The sequence below is a fragment of the Ipomoea triloba genome, chromosome 15 (assembly GCF_003576645.1).
Source record: "Ipomoea triloba cultivar NCNSP0323 chromosome 15, ASM357664v1".
NCBI lineage: Eukaryota > Viridiplantae > Streptophyta > Magnoliopsida > Solanales > Convolvulaceae > Ipomoea > Ipomoea triloba.
This window is the reverse complement of record NC_044930.1, coordinates 9,044,660-9,065,497: the sequence shown is the minus strand read 5'-3', so window position 1 is coordinate 9,065,497 and position 20,838 is coordinate 9,044,660. Positions and strand designations below refer to the sequence as shown.

General features: G+C 34.8%; 1 protein-coding gene and 1 long non-coding RNA gene across 2 annotated transcripts in view; one reads left to right on the top strand and one right to left on the bottom strand.

Annotated features, from left to right (window-relative positions):
- LOC116007233 overlaps positions 1-486 on the bottom strand; it is a 1,616-nt gene extending 1,130 nt beyond the window's left edge. Inside the window, exon 1 of the long non-coding RNA XR_004095219.1 lies at positions 306-486. This is a non-coding gene — a long non-coding RNA (uncharacterized LOC116007233). The remainder of the gene's footprint in view (positions 1-305) is intronic.
- The window catches only part of LOC116005648, a 161,379-nt gene that overhangs the window by 4,282 nt on the left and 136,259 nt on the right, over positions 1-20,838 (top strand). Inside the window, exon 2 of the mRNA XM_031245894.1 lies at positions 2,375-4,627. Within this exon, the coding sequence (XP_031101754.1) occupies positions 2,375-4,627 (2,253 nt within the window). The remainder of the gene's footprint in view (positions 1-2,374; positions 4,628-20,838) is intronic.

Here is a 20,838-nt window from a genome sequence, read left to right as displayed (position 1 = left end):
CCCCCCCCCCCCCCCCCCCCCGACCATGTCCTACACTAGCCGTCAATACCAAACAAGGAAGAGAGAAAACTACACACCCCTGACCGACGCACATGCAGCCTGCACAAACAAAATCCCCAAAATCACAGCCCCACCGTAATTTCCCTATTTTCCCAAAAAAAAAAAAAAAAAAAAAACCAACTCACCCAAATTCTGGTGTACCAGCCACACACCGAGTACACGAAGAGCAACGAACCAATACATCACACACAAACACCGGCCCGAATTAAATAAAATTACAGAAATCGAAAACGAGATAAAATTACCTAAAGCGGAACCCCTGGACTGTGGAGCCCGTCGTTTCGCCATACCGCGGCCCCCCACCGTCGACCATTGCTTCATGTAGAGCGAGGAATCAAACCAACACCACCACGCGAAGGGAAGAAGACATAGCAGTCCAAACGCGAACGAGGAAGGCAGATTGCGAAGGAACCCTACAAAACCGGCGCGTGAATGAGAAACTTCTAATCCCAACACGTTACTCCCCACTAGAAGACTGACTAAAATACCCAAAATACCCTAGACTACAATACAAACTGCGCTGAAGGAATAAAAAAATGCATCCCTGCGAGATTAAATCTAGATCGTCCGAAATAACCATCCAACGGCGCCAATACATCCATATGTTTTTATTTTAACATATGTTTTTACTAGAATGTAATTATATATATATGGAGTGCGTTCTGGTGCAAACCACTCACCAAGGAATGAAATGAGAACGCATGTCATCCATCCATCTGTCCAGATCTAATGGATCAGAAACATGGATTTTTAAATAAAAAAAATACAGTGACATTTTTGTAAATAATTGAACATCAAAATACAAGTAAAATGTATTACTCCCTCCGTCCCATTTTACCTGTCTTACTTTCCTTTTTAATCCGTCCCAAAATTCTGTCCACTTTCCTAAAATAAACACTACTATCTCTATATTTTTCCCAAACTACCCTTGTGGCCTTTCAAAACAATCAGAATGCTTTTTTACTTTATTGAAAAATGTGTACCTTTCTTGTGTTTTCCACATTTTACTTTTTCAAACCATTATCTCTTTCATTATGTATTCTGTAAACCCATTTCAGACTTCCTCATGCTTTTCTTTTTCAAACTTAAATCTCTGTGCTCTCATCTCCTTCAACAAAATTAGAAAATATTCATAGACACAATATATACTCCGTAGTCAATAGAGATTCGTTTAGCTACAAGAAAGGAGAATTTTTTTCATCGGTGAGGCGATGGTGCTCAGTTGCGCCACAGAGGAAATCTTGCTAAAGATCTATACAACTTCCATATCATTGATCTAGATCTATGTCCATTTCCATGGCGGATTCCTTTTTTTTTTTTTTTTCTTTTTAAACTCCATGGCGGATTCCTATTTATCTAGTTCTGTGAAGTAGTCTATCACCATTATTTTCATTTTTCTTCAACTCCACTTTTCAAAAACTTTCCATTTCGTTTCCACACCAAAAAAAAAAAAAGAAAACAAAGAAAGAAACTTCCCATTTCTTGCTTGCGTAATTTGCATTTTGAGGTTTGGCTTTTACAAAATCACAAGCAAGAAGAAACATGCTAGGATGGAAGTGGGTGGTGTTTTAGCAAGAAGGGTAAAATTGGAAAGTGATGTCCTTTTCTATTGTTTCATAAATATGCGTGCTAAAAGTAAAGTGGACAAACAAATCGGGACTGAGGGAGTACAATTTACAAGTGCAAGTAGCAGTTTCATATAGTGAACCTAAGTCCAAATAAATTATATTACAAGTGCAAGTAAAATGTATTACATGTGCAAGTAAAATATACACTGAGCATCAATACTAAGTGCACTTAATGTTATAACTAGTCACACCTAACGTTATAATTATGTGCACCTAGGTGCACGAATGTTAACAAGATAAATTACTTGCACTTGTAAGTGATTTTAGTTGTACATTTTACTTGCAAATGTGTACCAACTACTTGCACTTATAACCCAATTAGTTGCACCAAAGTTTGAGTTATTTACGAAAATATCACTGCATTGTTCTTTTAAAATTACATCTAATTCGTTGATCTGGACACGTGAATGGCTGCGAAGGGTTCTCATTTCTTTCCTGGACGAGGGTTCACACCTGAGTACACCCATATATATATATATATATATATATAGGGAGAGAGAGAGAGAGGGGGACGGGATAAAGTAAAATTATAACTTGTTCAAATAAAAGATGGTTTGATGAGCATTTGAAGAGTAAACAATTCATACTAATAATGATTTGGAAATGAGCTTAATTGAATATTTGTATTTATCACTTTAATTAGCCCTTGATTAGTATAGATTTTGATTGATCCTTCAATTATTTAGGTTCGACCAACAGTAGAGAAAGACAAAGTATTTGGATTTGAAAATGATTTGAAGACCATAAAGGGTTTTATAGAGGCATCTGATAATTTTATTGTCATCCCAATTGTGGGGATAACTGGGTCTGGAAAAACTATAATTGCCTCGATGATTTTTGAGGATCAATGCATTACTAACGAAAATTTTGAGGAGTACATTTGGGTTCATGTTTCGCAAGGTTTTGATAGAAAACAAAAATTCATTGACATCCTCTGTCAAATTACTAGCAGTACAAAGGACATTAGCATGATGACTGAAGAAGGGTTGGCACGTGAAATATGTGAACTTTTGAAGAATCAAAAGTATTTTGTTGTATTGGATGATGTACGAAAAAAAGAAGATTGGGATTCTTTTAAAGTTGTATTCCCTACAAACTTGAAAGGAAGTAGGGTCTTGGTGACCTCCCCATATGGTAATGTAGTTGATTCTAACTGGAAATCTCATAATTTAGAAAAGTTAAGCAATGAGAAAGGTTGGTTGCTATTGAAAAATAATGCTTTTGGTACAGAGGGATACAGTGACGAAGTATTAGAAAAGGTGGGGAAAGAAGTAGCAAATAGATGCAATGGATTACCACTAGCTCTAGTAGCGGTAGCTGGTATTCTACGTCAACGTAGGAATATTGTTGACTGGCAACGGGTTGCTGAAAATCCTTTTTTAGAAATTAATCAAGAAGGCCAAATCTACCGTAACCGAGTAAAAATGACTTACAATGATTTGCCTGATGAGAAATTGAAAAATTGCTTCCTATATTTTGCATGTTTTCCCATTGGGCATGAGATTGTTGTTTGGAAGTTGATTCGCTTGTGGATTGCTGAAGAACTCATTCCAACAATAGACGAGCAGGGGTATGCTTTAGAGGCAGAAGTTGAAGCTGAAAAATATTTGAATGATCTTGTGGATAGAAATCTTGTGATGGTGAAAAAACGAAGAGTAAATGGGCAAATAAAAACGTGTTCTATCCACAACACATTGCATGAGTTTTGCAAAAGTGAAGGTGCAAGGATAAATTTGTTCCATGTAATGGATGAGGGGCAAAGATTAGATGAGAATACTTCTTCAACTCCTCATGTGAATATTTCTTCAACTCGTCGTCTTTGTTTCCACTCCTTTACTCAAAAAAAATGTGATGTCCTCATCAATTCCTACAACCAAAAGGGGAGGAGTTTATGTCCATTTGGCAAACATATCCGTTCTTTGTTGTTGTTTCCCTCACAAAACAGTGAGACATTTGTTTTTACAACAAAGGATTTAGCAACCATCCCAAAAGCCTTTCCGCTTCTTAGGGTGTTGAACATTGAATTCTCCATCGAATTTGCTGATGATAAGTTCAAAACGGATGAGCTTTACAACTTACATCTCCTTAGGTATCTTGCTATCAAAACCATTAATCTCAATTCTCTCTCCAAATCATTCAAAAATCTCCGTGGATTAGAGACTTTAGTGATCGAAACCACATCATGGAAACTAAAAATTGATAAAGGCATATGGAACATGAATAAGTTAAGGCATGTACACACCAATACATCCGTGCAATTACCCTTTCCTCCAAAGAGAAGCACAACTAACTCCGGAGGAAAAGACATCCACACACTTTCTACAATATCGCCAACAAATTGCACAAAAGAGTTCTTTGAGAAGACCCCCAATCTCCAAAAATTAGGTGTTCGTGGGGATTTATCAGAATTTCTAAAGGAACCGGTAGTAAGTTTTTTATTCGAAAATCTAAAACGCCTTGAAAACTTGAAGCTCTATGGCCAGTATGATAAAGTGTTAACTTTCCCAAGTGGGATCGTGGATGCACCAAGGCTAAAAAAGTTGAGCTTCTCCGGCACACTGTTTGAGTGGAAAGACATGAGAGTATTGGGGTCGTTGGAGGAGCTTGAGGTGTTAAAGTTGGATGACTATGCATTCAAGGGGGAGAATTGGGAACTAAGCAATGATGTTGTTTTCAAACGCCTTCAATATTTGCGCATTGGAAGGACCAACCTAACAATTTGGAAGTTGGCCACAGAAAATAGCTTCCCAGCTTTACGAAGTCTAATCCTTCGAAATTGTAGCTCCCTACAACAAATTCCAGAAGCTTTTGCTAATGTTCATACCCTTGAGGTGATGGAATTGTTTCACATGAGTGAAAGTGCCCTTCAGTCTGCAAAAGAGGTCAAAGAAAAGCAGCTCAAAAACTGTGGATTCCAGCTCCTCATACCCCCTAAAATGGTAAAATTATACTTCACCCAGTTGTTTACCTCTATTGTTATTGTGTTTGGAATAGCTGATTGTATGTACCATTAATAGGGTTTTCTACAAACAATTGACTTGGTGTGTTTGTCTAATTAATTTTCCTCAATCTATAGACACTCGTAATTTCGCAGAATTTGCATCATATTAATTAACATTTAGACTTTATTTGGCAGCAAATTTTATTTTAAAATTTATAACTACTTGTAAGTTAATAATAAGTTCTAAGCTCTATTTTGTAAAAATTGACCAAGTTAAAATAAGCTCTAATTCGAATTTATTCTCCAATGCTATAATAAGACATAATAAGCGTTTATTATTATTATTATTATTATTATTATTGTTGTTGTTGTTGTTGTTGTTGTTGTTGTTGTTGTTATTGTTATTGTTATTATTATTATTATTATTATTATTATTAATTCATATAGATTTTTTTTAAAATAACATATACTACTATTCTTTAATTAAAATTATCTCCCTCCCCCTATCTCATTTTTACTCGTTTTTCTTTCTCCTTGTTTTTCCTTTTTCTTTTTCTCTCCTTCTAATTTCCTTCGTAAAATTATATATTGTACTATCTGTTCATATCTACAGCTTTTTTAACATTTAGTTTTACCAAAAACTTCTACCTTCGATTAGCTTGTTTAAATAGTTTTGAACTTTTAGCAAGTAATTACTAGCTTTCCCATTATTAGCTAGTTTTTTTAAAAAAAAAAGAAAAAAAAACTTGCTAACTTTTAATCTGAGTGTTGTTATACCATAAACCAGAGTTCACCTTACTGGTCTTAAATTATGTATTCTTAGTATTTGAATTAAGAACTTCTAGAATATAAATTGTGTTTTTACTTTTTAAATTTTAAAAATTTACGAATACAATATAGGGTCATCATTGTGATTTTTTAAAAGATACATTATGAACATTTAGTAGGTAAATTGTGTATATTTGGACCCAAGTCCACAAAATAATTTTCCTTAGTTCGGCATACCAAATAGAGCCGCTGTAATAATATTTCATTTGTCACATTTTACTTGTTTTGTTTACTATTTATTGGTTAAACTAATTATTTTTTGTTTTTTTTTTTTGAAGATTTTCGTATTTTTTTGAACTTTTTTGTATGTGAAATAGTATTTTTTTAATGTAATTTCTAAATATATAAATTATTTATAGTAATAATAGTAATTTTAATTTTATGGAAATTAAATTTTAATAATGGAGGGAGTAATATTTAAAAAAAAATAAAAATTGTAAGTTATGTTTTAAAAACATGAAAATATAAAACCCTTCATTTAATTTGCATCTATCAGATATTAAATGCATCTCTTAATTCTTCAGGGGGAGGGACCAATGACGGAAGACACAGACACGATGATAGAGAAAACAATATTGTTAATGGCTAATTGTGTAGAGTGGGTTAGTGATGGGCATCCTGGCTTATATTCGGAGTTAAAGGATGTGAGCTTCGATATCCAAACGTTTAATGCGAAGCTCCAGGAAGCTTACAAGAATCCAATTGCATCTGTCGATGTTTTGATGGTGAAAACCTTTCAAAATATTGTGAATGAAGCCCGGGATGCGGCTCTGAGATACTTCATTATAAAAACTTTCACCAGTAACCTCACAAAGTTTTTGGTACTAAGATATAAGAGAAATGTCAAATCTTTTGCGAGTGAGATCCAGTCTGTTAGGTCAAAGATGAATATGTTTCGCCAACAACACGAAAATGACCTTCACTCCCTCACCAAAATGAGCGGAAGCAATGTTCTGCTAGTAACTGTCCAGGTACCACAAAAGCTATTGTTAAATTATCATATTTCAAATTTGTTTCAGCAATTAGAAAATATGATCATATTCTGTTAATTGCATAAATAAATTAAAGAAAAAAACAGAGAACAATATAATTTAGAATAAGGAGAAGAAAATTAAACTTGAATCTATATAGAGAAAAAGTGTATTGTGATGTGTTTAATATCTAGAAAAATAAAAATAGAAAATGTATTTGTTTATCATTTTTTTCATTTTCTATTTCGAAAATTATTTTTCTATTTCCAATCTAACAAAAGATTTGTAAAATAGTTTTTTCTTGTTTTCTAGATTTGTTCCAAATAAAATAGCACACCTAATCTAATCTATAATCATTATTATTATTACTTACATACTTCCACCTAACTTATCTATCCACTATTTTTTTCAAAGCTCTATACACACAAATAAAGTATCCAATATTATTACTCAATGTTAAAATCATTATATTGAAACAGTTTTTTTTTTAAATAATAGTATATAAATTTTTTTTAAAAAAAAAGTGATAAAATTCGTAATTGTAGAATTTATAATTTGGGTAATCCAAAAGAAATCATATGAATCCTAAACATGGACAAAAAAAGAATATTATGCAAAAAATTTGTGATCAAGTGGAATAACTGCACCTAAAAATTTATTTTATCTAAGCAGTATTTAGGTAATCAATAAAATATAGAGTAAGTTAAGAGATATCATAAGAAATTTAAAAAAAATATATTTAAATATTCAATTAATTCTCCTTTAGAGTATTAAAAAAAAAAGAAATAAATGCGATATGATAAATTCCATTATGGTTTTTAGATTTGTGTGTGTGTACGTATATATATATGAGCATGTTCCACTGTAGTCTATAGCTATATCACATTCAATTTGGTATTTCTTCACAGATACAGAGACCGATAGGCTTTGACAAAGCGATAGAGAAAGTAGAGCAGGCGGTAAACGTGCTAGTTCAAACTGTAGGAGACAATAATATTGTGAACCACATTATGAAGTCTGAGATAGAGGACATAACCTCTGAAATCAAAACGTTTACTGAGATCTTGGTGGTAGCTTGCAAGAGCCCACTGGCCAACGAACACCGTCTTTTGAGACTAATAGTAAAACAATTCGGAACACATATGCATGAAGCCAGGGATGCGGTTTCCAACTACTTTGCACAGGAGAAGAAGAGTGGATTGGCAAAAGCTTTTGATAAGATTCGGCTTTGTGGAAAGCTCAATAATGTTGCCAGTGAGATCCAATCCATTAAGGAAAAAGTGAAAACCATTATTTGCGAAGATCACAAAGCATACCTTCAACACCTCCAGGAGGACTACAACAAACGTAGTGATGATCTGCCACCTCCCAAGGTACCAAAAGTTCTATTCCCAAATTATGATATTTCAAATTATTTTATTTGTTTCAATAATTGCAATACAAGATCACATATTCGCTTATATCAATATGGAATTTATGTGTAAGTTGCAAACTTCAATTTTATAATGAACCTTGTTTATTAAAAAACATGATCTTGATCTAAGAAAATAATATAGCAGACTATCACTTAAGAACCAAGGATGGAATGATGGATCCATCAATTTATTTATTTATTTATTTTTTGCGGGCCCGGAGTTCAAATGAATTCTAAAATATCTATAACAAAATATTAAAAATTGGATATAAATCACAAATATACTCTCCTCATATTGTGAAGGGTAAAGGCTTAATCTCAAGACATATGGTAACAAATTTTAATGAAAAACCAACTAAGCTACTTAAACATCAAGTATATATATATATATATATATATATATATATATATATATATATATATATATATATATATGTTGTTTTTATATATAAGTTACTGCTATATATGTATATATAAGCATACGTATATATGGTTAGGATCAATATGAGTTCACAACACCTAATTACAATAGCATGCAGTTTGGGCTGAAAATATTGAGAATATTTTTAGTGTAAGATTTAAAATAAATCACACACACAATAAGGAAATTTTGAAGAAGAATTTCTATATTTAATGCAACCTAACTTATTTAATGCAAATCTACTCCTGACACAATTCTTTTAATGCAAACTTAGCTCAAACCTTAGCTCAAGCATTTGTTCCAAACCTTATCTAAAAGCTTAGCTAAAACCTTATCTCCAAATCTTAGCTACTTTCCACATTTGACTTTATTCTTCACAAATCTCCTACTTAAAATCACAATGGGGATCTTCATCCTTTTTGCCCATTCTTTGCTACTTGCATACTTGTTAGGCCAATTATGGATCTACACCATACGAATTTATCATTGGTAATAGGCTTTGTTAACGTATCTGCCAGGTTATCTTTAATTAAATTAGTATGTGTTTTCTGTATATCCGCACTTTCTTCTTCCACCTTTTCACAATCAAAGTGATATTGAACCCGTATGTGTTTCGTCTTGGAATAAAATGCTGGATTCTTTGTCAAGTACAAAGCGCTATGACTGTCACAAAATAGAGTCACTTTCTCTAACATGTGCCCGAGTTCCTCCAATATAATTTGCAACCATATTGCCTCTTTACTAGCTTGAGTAGCAGTTATATATTATGCTTCTGTCGTTGTAGTTGTTACAATTGACTGCAACTTCGAGATCCAACTTACTGTTCCGCTAGCAAGAGTAAACACATAACCCGCAGTGGATTTACTAAAATCAAGATTACCTGCATAATCTGAATCAACATAGCATTTAATAATGAAGTCTGATCCTCCATAACTCAATGCCATATTTGAGGTACCCTTGATATATCCAAGGATCCTCTTCTTCACAGCACTCCAATGCTCTCTACCAGGATTTGTCATGTATCGACTGACTGCTCCCACTGCTTGTGCAATGCCTGGTCTAGTGCAGATCATAACAAACATTTAACTGCCCACTACTGATGTATACGATACTCGAGACATTCCATCCTCTCTGCTTCGTTGCTAGGACTTATGCTTGAGGATAACTTCAAATTAATAGAAAGAGGGGTACAAATTGGCTTACAATCTTGCATGTTGAAAGGCCGCAAGATTTTCTTCAAATAATTCTTCTGAGAGAGCCGAATCTTCTTATTATTTATGTCTCGGTGAATTTGCATCCCTAGAATCTTGTTTGCTGGTCCCAAGTCCTTCATTTCAAATTCCATAGCCAATTGAGCATTCATCTCTCTGTGATACGATCATTATTGGGGCATACTACCAATATATCGTCAACATACAACAACAAAATGATAAACTGATTATCATCAAATCTCTTGCAATATGCACAAGGATTTGAGTTAAATCTGTTGTATTCAAGGCTCAAAATGAATGAATCAAATCTCTTATACCAACATCTCGACGCTTGTTTGAGACCGTATAGAGATTTGTTCAACCTACAAACCAACATGCTCTATTGTTGCTTCAGAGGAAACTGGAATTACTTCTTCCTTCCTTCCTTCAACTTGTAATGTAGTTGTCACTTGTTTCTCCTTCCCAGTGTTTTCACTTTCTTGTACCTTGTCCTCTACGAATACAACATCCCTACTGATGATAACATTATGGACAGTGGTATCCACAAGCGATACCCCTTCACTCCATCAACATACCCTAAGAAAACATATTTTCTTGATTTTGGATCATGTTTTTATGTTTCTTGAGTGTTGTATATCACATATGCCGGACTCCCAAATGTATGTAAGTGAGAATAACTAGATGGATTACCACTCCGCATTTCTATTGGCATTTTCAGATCAATTGTGGTTGATTATATTGTGACCGATTGATCACATAATAGGCGTTTTTGACTACTTCAGCACAAAATTAATTTGCCAAATTTGTAGTCTTCAACATTGCCCTTGTTCTTTCCAATAAGGTTTTGTTCATCCGCTCTGCCACCCCATTTTGTTTTGAAAACTTCAAATATATATATGCGTTCCGCTTGACTAGATACAGCTAACATCTCCTGAGTAGTTGCCAATAAAGGATACAAAATATATACTTTACACCTTCTAGGAATATAACTGGTGCTTGCCAAACATTGGAGTGGATTAGCTCCAGGCCAGGATAGCTTTGCTTCTTGCTTTAGAGTTCTCGAACTTTAATCTATGTTGCTGACTTGTAACACAATGCTCAGATAAAGGTAATGAAACCCTTTTTTAGCCTTGGAAGAAGGTGTTGATCAGCAAGAATCTTTAGACCTCATTCTAACATGTCGCTAAGTTTTTGATGTCACACCATCATTGATTCCTCTATCAAATTATCTGATGCAATAGATGTTTCTCCTTGTAGTTGTGTTTATCCTTTAAGCATGTATAAATTGGCTGCTATCTTTTCAGCTCTCATCACAACAAGCGCGCCCTTGGTTACTTTGATGATCCCATCTTGAATATGAATTTTACTTTCATGACTATCTAATTATCCTAGAGACAATAGATTTTTCTTCAGGTCTTTCACGTGTCGTCGTGCCTCTTGGAAAGTCTGAACAGTACCATCAAGCATTTTTAGTTTAATAGTACCAATACCAACAATCTCTAAGGCATGATCATCTTCCACGAACACTAATCCTCCAGAGACATGTTCATATTCATGAAACCATTTTTTCCGTGAAGTCATATGTCATGTTGCTCCTGAGTCCATGACCCAAACATTAGCTAGACTTTTTCATGCCTTCAACAATTGTTGTTGCTTCACTAAATAAAACTTTGCCTCCATCTAATGTACTCACAACACAACCCTGATCATTTGATGTCTCAGGATTTTTGCCTTTGGCATCCTTCTTGACCTGCCAACACTCACTTTTGTAGTGCCTCTTTTTGCCACAATGAAAACACTTGACATTCTTCTTACTCCTCGATTTTGATCTACCTCGGTTCTGACTCCCACTGGAGCTAGACTCCGTTGATCTTCCTCTTATCACTGTCAACGCCTGAGTTTGTTGTGAGATTCCAACTTTATCTTCTTTGTTTTTGTGCCAACTTTCTTCTTCAAGAACTACAACTGCAATATCATCAAAGAAAAGTAGTTCCTTGTTGTTGACTAGATTGATAATGAGTTGATCATATGAATCCGGTAGACTTTGGAGTAAAATTTCATCACGTTCATTCACTTCTATTTGTGTAGTGATTTGGATTCATACAACTTTATGAGAGTATCTCATATCTCTTTTGTCGTACATTTCTCTGCTGCCACACTTGACAGTACTTCATCAGCGAGTGCTAAGTGAAGATTTGCAATAGTGTTGCTATCGATTTCTGTCCACTTGGCATCGTCAGTGAAATTAGCTGGTTTTTCTCCAATTGTTGCTACGCAGTTATCTTTCCTGCGAACTACTTTCATTATCATTTTCCACAATGAGAAATTGTTCCCATTGGACTTTTCAATCTCATACTTTGATGTCATTGTAAGTGGTGTTCTTGATTCAAATCTTGGGGCTCTAGCTAATACGACTTGTTAGGATCGATACAAGTTAACACTACCTAATTACAATAACAACTTGGGCTGAAAATATTAAGAATATTTCTAGTGTGAGATTTAGAATAAATCATACACACAAATGACACAATAAGGAAATTTTGAAGAAGAATTTTCTATATTGGCAACAAAAAAAAATATTACAATAGGAGTTACAAATATAATGTAACTCTCTGTCTTTCTGAAGATACTTTGCTATATATGATATCTATTTATGTGAGATGAGATGATTTACAATGAAGAGGGATTGCCTATTTATAGCAAGCCCAAGTGAATATTAGCCTTAGATTTGTGTGCATAGAATTGTCTGCCTAGAGATTTAAAATTCCTGCAAACATTTAATGCAACCGAACTTATTTAATACAAATCTACTCCTGGCACAATTCTTTAATGCAAACTTAGCTCAAGCCTTTGTTCCAAACCTTCGCTAAAAGCTTAGCTAAAACCTTAGATGAAATCTTTGCTAAAAGCTTAGCTAGCTAAAACCTTGACTCCAAACCTTAGCTACTTTCCACATTTGACTTTATTCTTCACATATATAAGTGGGTGAGCCATTATTTCCCCCTCTGGATCCGCCCCTGATAAGAACAGGTTTACCCAATGGTCAATGCACACCTCTAGGTAGTGGTTGCGATTATCCCTCGTCACCAATATAGAAAAAAATAAAAAGAGAAATCTTCATCTCCCTTATTAGTGTGTTAGAACAACTACATCAACAAATATTGTGAGGATCATGTCAGGCTATGATCTTGAAGAAGCAATCTTAAACTGGTGTGAAGGATAATATTTGAAGAAATAATTCTCCTGCAAATGTAGAGTTAATGTCAGGAATGGCAGAAAAAAAAAAAAAAAAAAAAAAAAAAAGAAACAACAGCCGCGAAGTGCGCGGTTGGGCGCACTTCGCGCCCATGCGGGCGCGTGTGGGCGAGTCAGAGTGGCCGCCAGCTGACTTTATACCACCTTTTCGTTTTTTTTTTTGTTTTTTTTTATTTAAATTGTCAGAATTTTTTTTCTTTTCTATTTTCTTTTTCTCTTTTTTTCTTTTCTCTCATATTCTCTTTCCTAATCACACTTACAAAAACTCCTCAATTACCGCGAAATAACTCAACTGATAAGGATGCTCTTAGGAATAAGGTATATATTAAATTTTGATGATGTAAAGTGTAATGACAACGGCCAGAGATTGATTAGTATAAAACTGCCATTTGCGTATGTATCAGTGGACAATAGTGTCTGTACTATTATAGACAAATATGTCACCAGATACAAAAAGCATCAATTTACGCCTCTGTGGTTACGTACTTGCCTTGATAAATGTGTAAAGGTTTTTTTTTTTGAGAATATAAATGTGTAAAGGTTATTCTTTATTTTTTAAAATTTGACAATACGTGCCTGTACCTTAACAGGTATAAATAGGTAATATTTTTTTCTTTTAAAAATTATAGACAATATGCTCCTGTACTAACGTAAGTACAAACATCTAATGTATTTAATATCTTTTCTTAAAAAAACCAAATTAGGTGTAATTTGATATATTTTAAGGACTTAGACTCACCAAATTTATCTTGTATAGATAAAAAATTAGGATCATGCCTTATTTGAGCCTTAGTTTCGAAAGATCTTGATTGGCATAACAGTGTTCTTGAAGACAATGAGTTAATTAACTTGAGAGTTGAAATTAAAGCATTAAAAATCATTCATATACTCTCAAACGCTTCAAGGAATCGTCGTAATTCTATCTAACCCAATCTTTAAGATTAGTTTCTTGTTTTAAGGATTATAATGTTTTTCTCAAGGCGACTTTGTGGGTACCCTTGACAATGACAAAGGCAAATAGTGAAGAATATGCATCTTGGTGAAAAAAGTCGTTCAAATGATTGGTGTGAAGAATCTGCATGCGAATAGCCATTCATCAAATTCAGCTTGAGAATATTTTTGTATTGAACTCAAATTTAATTTGACATTTAAAAAAATGATTTTTAGAAAATTGCTACAAATTAAAGGGTTTTTGAAAATTTCAAGATCTTCATGCAAACAATCGTTCAAATACCACTTGTTGGTCTCGAGCAAGCACAAAGTCTGGGGGAGGGGGGGGGTGGGGTTGGTAAAATTATCTTTAATTTGCTAACATTTTCGTAAAATAAATTTTATAGTTCAAATCACAATAACAGGCTTCAGCTTGCCTATGTTGAATTTTGTAGCATTTGTGGAAGTTTTGAATATGGTGTGTGTGTGTTTTTTTGTTTTTTTTTTTTTTTTGTTTTTTTTTGTGTTTTTTTTTTGTTTGAGTTAAACAACAACAATATAATGGAGAGAGTTAGGTTAGAGAGATTGAGTCATATTTTTTAAATAGTGATTCACGAACTCCCAACTACACTCTTCTCCTTAGCACAAGGAAGTTTCACTAGTATTGTGTAAAAACAAGAGAAAGATTCACAATAGTTGCAAACTCAACCAACTAGGTTACTTGTTAACCCCCTTTCTTTGGCAATCCTCCAAATGGCTTTCAACATCAAATTGTGCATTCTTCACTGCTTGTCTTCGTCATCAAGAGTTGTCCACCAAGTCTCCTTGAGAGAAGGATCTTCAATCCTAGTCTTGAAGGCTATTGGACATAATCTAAGTGATTCTTTGAAACATTTGAGTGCTTAGGAATGTCTTTCAAATATTTGCAATCCCAACAATTTTCTCAAGTTGCTAGCTCTAAAATGCTTTAGAAGTATCTCTATAAATATAACTGAAGGAGCTAAGATTTGAACATTTGAAATTTTCTCATTAGCACCTTCTGATCGAGATGGTAGGTGTCCAAAAGTTGTCATCTCTCAATTTTTCGCTATATGTAATTGGCCTTAGGGTAAAACCAATTGCCTTTTAGGTGAATGGAATGATTATAATCCTAAAGGTAAGTCTATAACATATAATGAAAAATCTTGAAGTCGAGATTCCTTTGGGAAGGACAAATAAGTATTCTTCGTACTGATATCTTTCGGACGTACATCTGCTGGTTGACCTTGGATCTATTGTTTGTCTTGAGAGGATTTGTCGCACGTTGACCAAGATTTGTCTAATGATTCCATTAAGTGTAACATAATATAACTTTTACCGGGAGATTTCAACTCATGAATGAAGTGATCTGTCGTTGACTGTAGCTCATTGGAGAGCTAAGATATGCTAATCGAGTCCAATAAATGGATCTGAAAGACTAACCACCAACATGAGCTCTCATTTTCACTCCAAAATGCATATTTCTTCATATCCTTTGTTCTTGTGGGTCCTCGGGTCGTGTCATGATACTTCCAACTTGCTCATTTTCACTTTCTTGGCCTCTCTTGACTCTTGGAACATGCCTTTGTGTCAAGATGACTTCAAACCACATTGAATTGAGCTCCAATTTACATGATGTTACAATCCATGCCTTCAAATCACCGAAATGACACAAAAGAATCAAATAAGCGCATACTTAGCTTCCAATTATCATGAAATCATACGAGTTTGATATCAATTGTGCACATAAAAGTACTAAGAATTTGCAATTATCAAATCTCCCCTCACTTAGTCCTTGCTTGCCCTCAAGCAAGACAAACCCAAGACAAGCAAATGGAATTGCCAAGTACCATCAAAACAATCATACTCCTCCAAAGATTATGCAAATAAACGATGCACAAGAAGTCAAGAATGTGTTGTTCATCTCCCTACCTTGAAGATGTGGTGAAGTGAGTGTGACACCCTCAATTGGATCAAAATTTAAAGATACCAAAGATCCCAAGATCACTCCTTGTTTTTCATGGGACACCTCTCAAACAAATTTATACACAAGCAAAGGGACGATTCAATCCACAACCTCAAAGGCCTACAAGGCCGAGCCGACTAGCGAGAACGATGTGCACAAGCTTTCCAAACCTTCCACCTTTGGCCCCAAAAATCCAACAATAAAGTAAGTGAGGGTATGCCATGGACCACTCCTCACCTTTTGGCTTGACGAGATCATTACTCTTTCTTATTATCATCTTTTAAGATAACGTCGTTTGGTTAATCAGCTTCATGTAGAGCTCTAGGCTTTTTCGAAGACCATGCAGTGATTGCCCAAATCCTAACAAGATAGCTCACCTCATGTTTTCCCCTCTCAAGCAAGGATAACTCAAAGTCTCTTTTAGCTTTTTCTATTGACTCTTTCCTTTTTCAACCCCTCTTGCCTTTTCATTGGGAGTAGGGATCACAAAAGCTCACATAAAAAGAACTCACCTTTTGCCCCATGACATACCAAAAATTTGTTTCAATTTCGAGTCTTGCCACTGCACCTTATCTTTTCACAATGCAATCTTGTGCACACTCCCACTTCGAAGGATCCAAGATACCGAGGTCCAAGTAAAAGGAAGATGAATCCATGCAAGCACAAAAATAAATGTAACCCTACTTAGCTTGAGTCCTATGCAAACCTCACAATGGTGTAAGAGGTGATTTCCAAAATTTTTCAACCAATTGAGTCTATAAGACCCCTTTCTCAACAAATGCAAGGTAGAAGGTACAACAACACATCCATGCATTCAAATGCACATCATATCTACCTAGTCTTTAGAAAAGTATGACCAGAAAGAAGGTACATGGTACTCACAAAAATCTCAACCCTCCCCACACATAGACCTTGCTTGCCCTCAAGCAAGACAAATTATTAGGCAAGCAACTAGTGTGGGGGTGGGGACAAAATGTGGTGGGGCATGCAACAATGAAGCAATCATATGAACGGGCCATGGTCAAATTATGTAAGAATAGGGATTAGAGGGTGTAGGGAACTCTCTTGGAGTGATAGTTGAAATAAGTGAATTGTTTTTCCACCAAAGTTCTGCCTTCTAGAAGATCATGAACCAATAAGAGATTACCTATCAAATGAAAAATCACACAAACAATGGAAAAAACATCAACAAAAAGTAAGATAACATTGGGTTGCCTCCCAAGAAGCACCATGTTTAACGTATTTGGCTTGACGCAACTTTCAATCCATTATTCAAGCATACTTGGATGAGGACTAGACCTTTAGGCTTTAGCCCCATCCACTCTCTCCTCAAGGTATGCTGTTAAGTGCAAGGTATCCATAAACTCTCGAACTCTTGTGTTTGGCACAACCTCCTTCCACTTAAGCAACTTACCACTTCAAACGCCTTTTTAGATCCCTCCCTCATTTCTTCTTTTTCTTTTCTTTCATTCTTTTCTTTTTTTTTCTCTCTCATTATTTTCAACCTCTTCTTCCACACTTTCTTCTCTTATCTTTTTATTCTCCTCCATCAACGTAACACATGTTTCTCCACAACTTCTTCACTATTTTTAACTTCTTCAATACTCACCTTATCTTTCTCAACATTTTCATTTTCTCTCATTTCTAAATCATCGGCATTCATTCCATCCTCAACTTCCTTTACTTCACCAACAACATCAACAAATAATGTTTCCAAACTCAATACAAGAATGAACACTGGTTAATTTGTAAAGTTTAGTGGTGGTGGGATAGAGGTTTCAAAAGAATAAAACGAAGAGATAAACTCCCCGAGTGTCGGTCTCGAAGGAGGTAATGCGAAAGATTAATTAGCCATTAGTCAAATGAATGCATAGTGGAATTTATTTGGGAGGTTGTCATGGTGCACAAAGTAAACATTGTTTGGTAAAGAGTTGGATCACAAGAGTAAACAAAGAATGAAACAAGCAATTGAATGAAACAAGGGAATGAATCATGCTCGGTTGTGATGCCTCACCGTGTGACTTAAGCAAGGGAATGTTGATTCGACGAATTTAGCTATTCAAGGGTGTTAATTCTCAATCATTTTCCACAACTAGTGTACTAAGGCTCTCTAGCTTAGGAATACTTATTAGGTTACCAAAAACATTAGAGGCATTTCATCAAACACTTTGGCTTCAACACCTTCCTACTAATCTACACTTAGATTTCCATAGGATTCGTGATTGCAAAAGCTAACCTCAATACAAATCACTAATCATGCTTAGATTAAGGTCTCAATCTTCCAAGAGATTGGCCAAAAACTCTTAGAATCAAATCAAAGCTACAATCAAAGAACAAGAATAGAATTCCAAAATAGAATGAATCAACTTCCAAAAATTAGAATTGAAGATCAACACTAGGCATGCACAACACTGCGCAATTCAATCCCTCAATGAGATTAGCTACTCATCTTATGCAGTTGAAATCACAAAAACCTAATTGAATTCAAGGAATGTAAATTGCAAACACAATTGAAATAGAAAACTAGATTATGAATGAGATTTACCTACTAGAAATGAAATACAACTTCAATGTAACATTTGTTCTTCAAACTTGGATCAATGGAAGATAATCTCCTTTCTCTCTCTACAAAGCTCTTGAATGTAAAATTGCTAATCTAAAAAGTGTAATCTGAAAATGATCCAATCCTCCTACAAATTTCTAACTAAACCTTTAAATAGCCTTCCCAAAATTCCCCCTTCATTAATTAGCTCCGCACTCCCCGTCCACGCGGGCTCCATGCGTGGAGTGGCCTTCCAGCTTGCCCTGGGACTCCTTCTTCGCTCCGTGTGCTCGTTAAGTCCTCATGTCTTGCCTAACGGTTCCCGTGACCTATAAAAACACTTGAAAACACCGAAGAAATAGTTTTGCACAAGACCTACGCATTAGAGCATAAAAACTCCATAAGTTATTCACAAAAGGATGATAAACACTACTAAATAAACCCTAACTTAGACCCTAATTTCTAGTTATCTTGGGTGCTTATCAAACACATAGATCAACACAAGTAGTAACAACACTATCATCACAAACATCAAGGTCGTCACACATATCACCCCAAGATTGAGCACAAGAATTTCTAAGAGTATTGACAAAAGTGTAATAAAAAGTGCTAGTACTAATAGAGTCAAGGGTGTTACCATATGATGGCTCAAATGTATCACCATGAGGTTCCTCATCTCCCCATACGACTTACACATCCTCTTCATCATCTTCACTTCCTTCTTATATTTCTTTCTCAATGACCCCATCTCCTCTAAGTGTGCAACTCCCAACATCTCCATTATCACATGTATGTGCGCCTTTTTCTTCACCACAAGACAAACCATTCATTATTTCCAAAGCATCCTGTTTATCTTGGGCCACCTGGTCCTCCAAACTCCTAACCGAGGCTTGTGTTTCTTGCCTCAACACCAATATCTCTTCCCGAAGATCTTGCTTCCGTTCTTGTCTAAAGTTTGCCATGTCTTGCTTGAATTCTTGCATTAGTCGCAACATCCTATCTTTAAAACATGCATTTATGGTTGTGCTAGATCTCTTCATGCCCATCACGATAATACTGAGGTGTTTGGTATTTCCTAGAATGATCATAAGAAAAGTCTCTCTCTAGTAGTTGGGCCCTCCTTGAATTCTCGAAATCATAATTATGAGAGTCCTTGTAGCTCTCTGGTGGGCATCGCATCATAGAAGAGTCCTCCTTGAGGTGGTGGTAGAGCTCTTCTCGAGTGGTTATAGTCACCATACCCCCTATCATCATATTGAGCTCTTGGTGGTTGCCTTTTTAGTTTATTAATTGGTCAAACCAACACTTTCTTCCTTACTTATTTTCTTTAGTAATAATTCAATGAAGTCTTTTAGCCTTAATTGAATCAGACAAACAAAATGGGATAGATGGAGTAATTTTGTTTTCTATATAGAAAGTTCGAGTATATATATATATATATATATATATATATATATATATATATATATATATATATATATATATATATATATATATATATATATATATATATATATATAGAGAGAGAGAGAGAGAGAGAGAGAGAGAGGGAGAGAGGAATCTATTCAGGTGAGATTGATGTTTTTTTATGATTTTTTTATTGGGTGAGGTGCTGGTTTTACTATAATACAGTCGAGACACACAACTCATACATTATAGGCACACAATATATAGTAAATCGGTATACACCCCGGTATATATATATATATATATATATATATATATATATATATATATTCTTTTGATACATCTGAATTGAATGTGGAGGTACTGCAAGTAGTAAAGAAGCTATGGTTTATCTTCGGTGCTCATTTCAATTCCGATCCATTGTTTCAATAAAAATAATTACTCCATAGTTAGTTATATTGAATCCCAACCACCACTTGATTAATACTCCGTTTTACTTAGCTTTTTCATGATTTCTTCCTTTCATTTTTCAGGATGAAAATAATATAGTGGGCTTTATTGATGATTTGAAAACCATAAAATCTCGAATTATGGAAGAATCCAAAGATTTTTTTGTCATTCCAATTGTGGGGAATGCTGGGACAGGAAAAACTACATTTGCCTTAAAGATTTTTGAAGATCCGGAAGTTAGGAAAATTTTCACCCATTGCATTTGGGTTCATGTTTCACGAGGGTGTCATAGAAAGCAAAAATTCATTGACATTCTGCATCAAATTTCCAAACAAACAAAAGACTTTAGCACGGAGTTAGAAGATGATGAGTTGGAAGCTAAAGTAAAGGGATTATTAAAGGATGAAAGATATTTCATTGTATTGGATGATGTGCGAGAAAAAGAAGACTGGGATTCTTTAAAAGTTGCATTCCCTACAAATTTGGGAGGGAGTAGAGTCTTGGTAACCACCTTGAGCGGCAATGTTGTTGATTCTACCTGGAAATCTCATAGTTTAGGAAAGTTGAGCAATAATGATGGTTGGTTGCTGATAAAAGATAATGTTTTTGGTACAGAGGGATGGTGTGACACATTAATTGAAGAGCTTGGGATAAAAATAGCAGAAAAGTGCAATGGATTACCACACGCTCTAGTACTGGTAACTGGTATCCTACGCAATTGTATAACTTCAGTTAGTTGGCAACGAGTGGCTGATAATCCGCTTCTAGAAATTAACGGAGAAGACCAAAGCTACCA